Source organism: Acinonyx jubatus, chromosome F2 (genome assembly GCF_027475565.1).
Source record: "Acinonyx jubatus isolate Ajub_Pintada_27869175 chromosome F2, VMU_Ajub_asm_v1.0, whole genome shotgun sequence".
Lineage (NCBI taxonomy): Eukaryota > Metazoa > Chordata > Mammalia > Carnivora > Felidae > Acinonyx > Acinonyx jubatus.
In genome coordinates, this window is record NC_069394.1 from 80102099 (window position 1) to 80111565 (window position 9467).

Sequence of the window (9467 nt, forward strand, 5' to 3'; positions counted from 1 at the left end):
GAGGTCTTCTTCTGCTCCCTCGCCTACCCAGTCTTTCCTCTGCACCTTGCCTGTGCCGCCTAATTAGGCGTTCTCCCTTCTTCATCTGAATGTCTTTTCTAATCATGCTTTTGAAAAATTCTGTTAAGGTTTAAATGAACGAACAAATGGAAAGCAGAATCAGAGCTAGAAATTCAGAGAATAAGCTGTTAGTTGCCAGGGGGAAGGGGTGGGGGGATGGGCAAAATAAGAGAAGGGGAGCGGGAGATATAGGCTTCCAGTTATGGAAGGAGTAAGTCATGGGGATGAAAAGTACAGCATAAATAAACAGTCAATGCTACTGTAATAGCCTCGTGCGGCATCACATGGTAGCTATACTTGTGATAAGCATACATAACATGTAGAGAAGTTCGATCACTACGCTGCACGCCTGACACTAACATAACATTGTGTCACCTACATCCAAATAAATATGGTTTTTAAAAAAGGTAAGCTTTATCAGAATGTTAATTACATACCATATAATCAGCACATTTAAAGTGTACAAGTCAATGGATTTTACTACATTCACGGGCTTCTGCAGCCAACACCACAGGCAATTTCAGAATATTTCACCATCTCAATAGAAGCCCTGTATCCTCTTGCCATCATGTCCCCCACATCACACAATCTTTCTTTTCCTCTCCAGCCCTAAACATTCACTAATTTACCTGGCGTCTCCATAGATTTTCTGTCTTGGATATTCCATTTAAGTGGAATGAACTTCCCACATGTGAACTTTTATGACTGGCTTCTTTCACTTTGTATAAAATTACTGTCAGTGATACAGAATTACATCAATATTGGTACTATATTCCTTTTCATGGCTGAGTAATAGTCCATTCTCTGAATACATCATTTTGTTTTATCAGTTACTCATCAGTAGATGGACATTTGACTGGATTTTACCTTTTGGCTACTATGAATACTCCTGCTGTAAGCATCTTTGGGTGTGAACACCTGTTTTCATTTCTTTTGCATGTACTTGAGATTAGAATTTCTGGGCCATATGGTAACTCTATGTTTCACCATTTGAGAAATTGCCAGGCTGTTTTCCAAAGACGATGCATCATTTTAAAATCCCACCACCAGTGTAAAAGCGTTCTAATTTTCCTACACCCTTGCCAATAGCTGTTATTATTTGACTTTTTAATTCTAGCTATCCTAGTTCAAGTGAAGTAATATCTTTGATCTGCGTTTCCCTGAAGATTAAAGATATCAAGGATCTTTTCATGTGAATATTGTCCATTTGTATATCTTCCTCACATAAATGTCTCTTCAGATCCTTAAAATTGTTTTCTCTTATTATGGAGTTGTAAGGGTTATTTGCATTCTACACTCAAGCCCCTTTTCAGATATATGATTTGCAAACATTCTCTCACATTTGGTGGTGAGCCTTCTTACTTTACTAACGGTGCCCTTTGAAGTACAAAACTGTTTAATTTTGATGTAACCCAATGTATCTATTTTCATGGTTGTGGTTTCTGTTCTTGCTGTCATATTTAAGAATATTTTGACAAATCTGATTTCAGGAATATTAATCCAATGTTTGTTTTTTCCTAAGAATTTTTAGTTTTAGTGTAGGATCCACTTTCAGGTACTTTTGCATATTGTGTTTATATCTATTTGTCTCAGCACCATTGCTGAAAGACTACTCATTCCCCATAGAATGGTCTTGGTAGCCTTGTAAAAAATCAATTGAACACATGGTTTTATTTCTAGAATCTTTATTCAATTGATTATATGTCTATATTTGTACCAATACCACACTGTCTTGATTACTGTCGTTTTATAGTAAAATCTGAAATTGGGGATTCCACATTCTCCTACTTTATTCTTTTTATTCAAGATTGATTTGGCTATTTTGTACCCCTTAAAATTCCTTATGAAATTTTATAATCGGCTTTCAGTTTATACAAAGAAGTCAACTGGAGTTTCAATAGTATTGCACTGAATCTGTATCTTAATTTGGGGAATATTGCCATCTTATGATAAGTTTTCTGTTCCGTGAGATTTTTTTCCATTTAATTTGATCTCTAGTATGATTCGGCAATGTTTTATAGTTCTCTGTGTATACATTTTCATTCTCTTAGTTAAATTTATTTCTAAGTATTTTTTTTCTTTTTAATGCTACTGTACGTGGAATTATACACTAATTAAGCTTTAAGACTGTTTATATTGCATGTATGTAGAAAAACATTTGATTATTCATATTGATATTATATCCTGCAAACTTGAAGGGCTTGTTTATGCTTTTAATTATTTTTGCATGGACTTTATATGACAGGTCACATCATTTGCAAACAGAGATAGATTTACTTCTTCCTTTTGAAAATAATTTTTTTTTCTTTCTTTCTCTTACCTAATACTCTGGAAATAAACTACAGTAAAATGTTGAATAGAAGTGATTAGAGTGGACATTTTTGTCTTATTCCTGAACTCAGAGGGAAAGCATCCTATCTTTCACAATTAAATACATGAAGCTAGCTTAGGATTTTCATAGATACCCTTCATCAGGTTGAAGGTGTTTCCTTCTACAGGCATACCTTGGAGATATTGTGGGTTCAGCTCCAGAGCACTGCAGTAAAGTAGATATTGCAATAAAGTGAGTCAAATCATTTTTTTCGGTTTCCCAGTACTCATAAAAGTTAGGTTTACACTATGCCATAATCTATTAGGTATGCAATAGTATTGTGTCTTAAAAAACAATGTACATTCCCTATTTTAAAAGTACTTTATTGCTAAAACAAAATGCTAACTATCACCTCAACTTTAGCAAGTCATAATCTTTTTTTCTCGGTAAGGATGTCGCCTCACTGTTGATAGCTGCTGACTGATAAAGGTGGTGGTTGTTGAGGGCTGGTGTGGCTGTGATTTCTTAAAATAAGCCAACAAAATTTACCTCATCAATTGGCTCTTCCTTTTACAAATGATATCTCTGTAGCAGGGAATACTGTTCCATCACATTTTACCCACAGTACATCTCCTTTCAAAACTGGGGTCAAATCCTCTCAAACCCTGCAGCTGCTTTATCAACTAAGTTCATGTAACACTGTAAATCCTTTGTTGTCGTTTCATCAGTCTTCACAGCATCTTCACTGGGAGTAGATTCCACCTCAAGGAACCACTTGCTTCGCGCATCCCTAAGAAACAACTCCTCATCCGTAAAAGTTTGATCATGAGATTGCAGCCATTCAGACACATCTTCAGGCTCCACTTCTAGTCCTCTGGCTGTTTCCTCCATCTCTGCATTCAGAACACATTAAATATTTACCAGTTAAGTTTGCTGTATTATATGGACTGGTTTGTGGCACCCTAACCCAGTCACCATAACATCAAAGATAACTGCTCACCATCACAAGTGTAATAATGAAAACGTTTGAAATGTGGGAATTACCAAAATGTGACACAGAGACACAAAGTGAGCAAATGCTTTTGGGAAATGGTGTCAATAGATTTTCTCGATGCAGTAGTGCCACAAACCTTCAATTTGTTAAAAACCACAGTATTTGCAAAGTATTGGACAGAGTCCAATAAACCTTCAATTTGTTAAAAACCACAGTATTTGCAAAGTATTGGACAAAGTCCAATAAACGAGGTGTGCCTGTATTCCAGTTTGTTGAGTGTTTTTGTCAAAAAGGGCACACGGTTTTGTCGAATGCCTTTTCTACACCAATTTTGTATTTCTGAGATAAATCCCACTTGGCCATTATGTCTAATTCTTTTTATGTTTCTAGATTCAGTTTAATAGTATTTTATTGTGGGTTTTGGAATCCATATTCATAAAAGATACTTCTCTATGGCATCCTTTGAAGTCTTTGCCTAGTTTTTGATATTAGGGTAGTGCTGGCCTCAGAATGAGATTGAAAGTGTTCTCTCTGCTTCTATTCACAGGAGAGTTTACAATTTGGTGTTACTTCTTCCTTAATTGATGGGGAAGCTGTCTGGATATGAGTTTTCCTTTAATGGTTACTAACTCAATCTCCTTAGTTGTTTTTGGACAATAATCAATTCAGATCATTTATATCTTCTGGAGCCATACAATTATCCATAACATTTTTTTTCATAATGCTCTTCATTTCTTTAAAGTTAGCCATAATATAAAGCCAATCAAGCTAAAGTTTTGTGAGTTTTTCTGCTCTTGTCAGAGTCAGCTTTTGTTTATTTTTCTATTCTCTATTCAATGTCCACTCTAATAAATTTTATTTCTTTTCTTTAGGTGACTTTTGTTTTCTTTCTCCAGGATCCTAAGGTAAAAGGTTAGGTTATTGATATAAGATATTTATTCTTTCTTTATGTAAGCACTAAGGTATTAATTTCCCTCTAAGCACTGCTTTAGCAGCATCCCAGAAGTTTTTGTATGTTTTGATATGTTGTGTCTTCATTTTCATTCATCTCAAAAGTATTTTCTCATTTTCCTTTGATTTCTTATTTGACCTATTCATTTTTATATATGAAGTGCACTTTAATTTTTTTTTGTACTGGTTATTTATTTTTGAGAGAGAGAGAGAGTACAAGTGGGAGAAGGGCAGAGAGAAAGGGATACAGAATCCAAAGCAGGCTCTGGGCTCTGCGCTGTCAGCAAAGAGCCTGATGTGAGGCTCGAACTCACAAACCGTGAGATCATCACCTGAGCCGAAGTAAGATGCTTAACTGACTGAACCACCCAGGTGCCCCTGAAGTACACTTTTAATTGCTTACATATTCATAAGTTTCCAAATTCTTTCCGTTTTTGATTTTTAATTTCATTCCATTGCAGTCAGATAACATATCTGGTTTTATTTCTATTGTTTTCAACTTATTGAGGTTTATTTTACAGCCCAGAAGGTGGTATATCCTGGAAAGTGTTCCATGTGCCCTTGAGAACACTGTGTATTCTGGGATCGTTGGATACTGTGTCCTTTATATGTCTTTTACGTTTACTTGGTTTATAGTGTTATTCAATAGTCTATTTCCTTGCTGATCATTTTCCTTGTCATTCTGTTCATTATTAAAAGTGAGATACTGAAGTCTCCAAATATGATTGTTTAATTTTCTATTTCTCCCTTCATTTCTGTCATTGTTGTTTCAATCATTCTGGTTCTCTATTAATTAGTTCCACATGTGGTTGTAATTGTATTTACCCCAGGGATAAACCCTATTTCATAGTGAATGATCCTTTTAATGTGCTGCTGAATTTGGTTTGCTAGTATTTTTTTCCAGTTTTCCTCAAACTGATTTCTAGTTTCATGCCACTGTGGTTAGAGAAGATACTTAGTATGATTTCAATCTTAAATTTGCTAAGACTTGTTTTGTGGCCAAAATATGGTCTATCCTAGAAAATGTTGCATGCACCCTTGAGTCATATGTGTACTCTGCTTTTGGATGGAATTCTTTGTTTATGTTTGTTAGAGTCCATTTGGTCTATAGTGTTCAAATCTTGTTTCCTTATTGATTCTCTGCCTGGGTGATCCATTGTTAAGAGTGGAATATTAAGTCTCCAGCTGTTAACTGTATTACTGTTTATTTCTGCTTATATCTCTGCTAATTTTTGCCTTATATGTTTAGGTGCCTGATTTTGGCTCACAAATATTTATAATTATTGTCTTTTTGACACATTGGGAACTTTACCATTTATATAGTAGCGTTCTTTGTCTCTTTTTTACCATTTTTAGTTGAAAGTATATTTTGTCTGGTATAAGTATAGTTATCCCTGCATTTTTTCCCCTTTTGGTTACCATTTTCTTGAAATGTCTTTTTCCATTTCTTTACTCTCTGTCTACGTGTATCTTTAAGGCTAAAGTGAGTCTCTTATGGACAGAATATTATTGGATTCTTTTTATCCACTTAACCATTTTATGTCTTTTAATTAGCTAATTTAATCCATTTATGTCTAAAGTAATTATTGATAGGTAAGGACTTACTATTGTCATTTTGTTGTTTCCTGGTTGTTTTGTAGATTCATTGTTCTTCGCTTTTTTTTTTTTTTAATTTTTTTTTTCAACGTTTTTTTATTTTATTTTTGGGACAGAGAGAGACAGAGCATGAACGGGGGAGGGGCAGAGAGAGAGGGAGACACAGAATCGGAAACAGGCTCCAGACTCCGAGTCATCAGCCCAGAGACTGACACGGGGCTCCTACTCACGGACCGCGAGATCGTGACCTGGCTGAAGTCGGACGCTTAACCGACTGCGCCACCCAGGCGCCCCATGTTCTTCGCTTTTTAACCTGCTGTCATTTTTAGTGTTTTGATGTCTTTGATATCAGTAGACTTCAAGTTCTTTATTATGTCTGTTTGTGTAATTGCTACAGGATTTTCCGTTGTGATGTTACCATAAGACCTACATAAAATATCTTGAACTTATACCATCTTATTTCATACTAATAACTATGTAACTTCAATGAATGCATAACCTTTAGACTTTTACTTCTTCTCTTCCTCACATTTTAGTTATTGGTATTACATGTTTGCTTTTTTTATACATTCTATAACTAATAGATTATTGCAGCTAGGGTTATTTTTGTTACATTCTTTTTAAAAAATCTTTCAACTAGATTTTTAAGTGAATTATGTACCATTATATTGAAGATCTAACTATGGCCATATACTTATCATTACCCAGTGAGATTTATATTCCTTTCTAGGGCTTTATAATGTTAATTAGCATTCTTTCACTTCTATTTAAAGAACTTCTTTAGCATTTCTTGTAAGGATGGTCTGGTACCAATAAACTCCCTCAACTTTAGTTTGAGATCTCCCTCCTTCATTTCTGAAAGGGCAGTTTCACTGTGTATAAATTTTTTGATTGACAGCTATTTTCTTTCAATATTTTGAATATGTCATTTCATTCCATTCTAACCTGAAAATTTTCTGTTGAGAAAACTGCCAGTGTTCTTATGTAGGTTCCCTTTTATGTAACTTCTCTTTTTTTCTCTTGCTGCTCCTTACAATTCTTTGTCTGTGACTTTTGGCAATTTAAGTGTATTGTGTCTTGGTGTTGCTCTATTCATTTCAACCTATTTAGGGCCTTTTAGGTCTCGTGGACCTGGATACACATTTCTCTATCCAGGCTTAAGATATTTTCAGCTGTTATGGCTTTAAATGTACTTTGGTCGCTTTCTTTTTTCCTACTCTTTTTGAAATTCACATAATGCATTTTTTTTACTATGTCTCATAATTCCTATAGGCATTCTTCACTCTTTCCTTTGTTTCTCTTTACTCCTCTGATGTGGTAATTTCCAATGCCCTCTGATCTGGGTCACTGATTCTTTCTTCCAAACGGTCAAATCTACTTTTGGAACTATATTCAGTTATTCATTTCAGTAATGTATTTTTTTAATTCTAGATTTATGGATTTTTGTTTTTTGTTTGGATAGTTGCTATTTCCTTGTCAAACTTCTTGTTTTGTTCATGAATCATTTACCTAATTTTGCTTGGGGAAAATGTGCTTTCTTGTAGCCCACTAAACTTTGTTAAGGGGCATATCCCTGAATTCTTTGTCTGACAGTTCATAGATCTCAATTTCTTAGGGTCGGTTATTGAAGCTTTATTAGTTTTCTTCGATTGTGCCATATTTACCTGATGATTCATGACCCTTGATTTCTTATGTTGATATCTGCATATTTGAGTAAGTGTGCTCCTCTTCCAGACTTTATAGATTTGTTCTGGCAGAGACCATTCTTCACCCAAACACTCAACTCAGTTTGGGTTTCTGGGTGTGTCTGATGGTAATGTCCTTGGGCAGGTAAGACTTGCTAGTATGGTCTATTTTGGGGCAAGACGAACGTTTGAGCTCTGAGAATGGGCACGGGCTGGGGGGGAGGATGTGCCTCTGCTGAGAACAGTTGTATAGAAATGCTGTCTTGGTTCTCTAACCAAGTAAGGCTGTGGGATGGGCTCTGTGGCTGCCTGGTTTCTCTGGCCAGGCTTAGTTATGTGGTTGAGACTGTGTAACATATTAGTAACAGACAGGGGTATGAATTAGCTTCCCTGCCTTAGCAGGGCAGCAAGACAGGATCCATGACCTGCATAGCTCTTTGTTTGGGTACCTGAATCAGGCCAGAATATTCACTGAATTCCCTGGTCAGGTGAGGCCACAAGACTTGTTCTGTAATGGGGAAGCCAAGGGCTGTGATCACTGTTCAAGTGCCACTGTCTGTAGGGCTGTTGAATTGGCTGTGTGCTCTGGTTATGTTCCTTGGCCTTGGGCTGAGGGCTATACTCAGCAATGAATGAGGCTATGAATTAGATTTCCTTCTTGGCAACAGCAAGGGAAACAGCTCTAACATCAGTAAACCTCTTTGTTGTTTTAAGCCAACATGCACCCCAAGTTTCATAGCCAAATGGGGCTACTGGATTTGTTTTGCAAATTATTGGTTCAGTCTGCCTTTCTCTAGAATTGTGCATTGTTGGGCTGTACTGCTTCTAGGAGTTCTACTAGCCTTTCTGGTCAGATGGAACTGGAAAACATCTCCACAATGGGTGGGGCTATGTCTAGACTCCCTTGCTTGAAAAGGAAGGACAGGGGCCACTCCAGGTTACTTTCAATTTCCCAAACAGGCTCTCCTCTTGGAAAGGCCTGATGACCACCCTTAGCCTTGCCTATGAATTAATATCTATACCTGTGCAGAGCACAGGACGCCTCCATGCCAAGGTTTTGCTCTATGAGTGATCACCTTTGCCCATCAGCCTCTGGGCTCTAGGGCTGCTGGGTCACTCCGCTTCCAGAGGTTGTCTTCATTCCTCCTGATCAGATGGGGCTGGAAGACACTCTCCCTAGCAGGTAGGGCCATGACTCCATTCCTTGCTTGAGCATGGGAAATGGGGCTCTGGAGCTGGCAAACCTCCTTGTCTGAGGATTAGGAAGATCTGTACCTCACCAAGTTCCCTGGTCAGAATGCGTCCTCAACTTGGTTCTGTAGATAAGCCAAGCCTCTGGCTGGGATGACTCCTTAGGCTCTGCAGATGGGAACTCAGCTCACCAAGATCCATGTGTTTGTTGGTTGTCAGTTGTTGCAAGTCTCTTACCTTTATCACAGGCAGATACTCAGTGGTTGAGCCCTAGTGGTTTTCCTGCCATCCCTGTGGGGTGAGATCAGAATAGGTGCTCCTACAAATTGACCCCATTGTTGGAGGAGGGGGCTAATTGTCCCTTATGGGCAATCTTTTCACCTGGAAGACACAGAGGCTCAGGGAAGAACGCTCTATGTGGTTGTGGACTATCTTGGGGGAGACACAAGGCAGTCAGCATGTAGCTGTTTCTTACCCTTCCAGTCTATTTGGGCTCTGAGGTGCAGGGGCTCCATCATCCTCACCCACTGATGCTAGGATTCTGTCAGTGATGTCTTGCTCATAAATAGGTGACAGTTATTCCTCTTGTGAGAGGGAGTGAAGTAAGGAACAACCTGTGTCACCATTTTAGTGACCTTGCTCTACAGTTCACGGCATTTTAGGTCAAAATGGTGTTCTA

The 9467-nt window shown here is 37.5% G+C and overlaps 1 protein-coding gene across 4 annotated transcripts; it reads right to left on the reverse strand.

The window, feature by feature from the left end:
- Positions 1-2734: 2734 nt before the first annotated feature.
- LOC113594702 (tigger transposable element-derived protein 1-like) lies at positions 2735-9467 on the reverse strand. Of its 4 annotated transcripts, none has more exons than XR_008292548.1 (3): positions 9264-9467; positions 8980-9079; positions 2735-3264 (listed from the first exon to the last, which is right to left on the reverse strand). XR_008292548.1 is itself a non-coding variant. In XM_027042803.2 (2 exons), exons 1-2 carry the CDS (start codon positions 9304-9306, stop codon positions 3020-3022), a joined length of 288 nt encoding a protein of 95 aa, XP_026898604.1. In that variant the 5' UTR covers positions 9307-9467; the 3' UTR covers positions 2737-3019. The 4 variants fall into 4 exon arrangements, 1 of the variants encoding a protein (XP_026898604.1); XR_008292547.1 differs by having other exon boundaries at positions 8878-9079; XR_003415118.2 differs by having other exon boundaries at positions 8873-9079.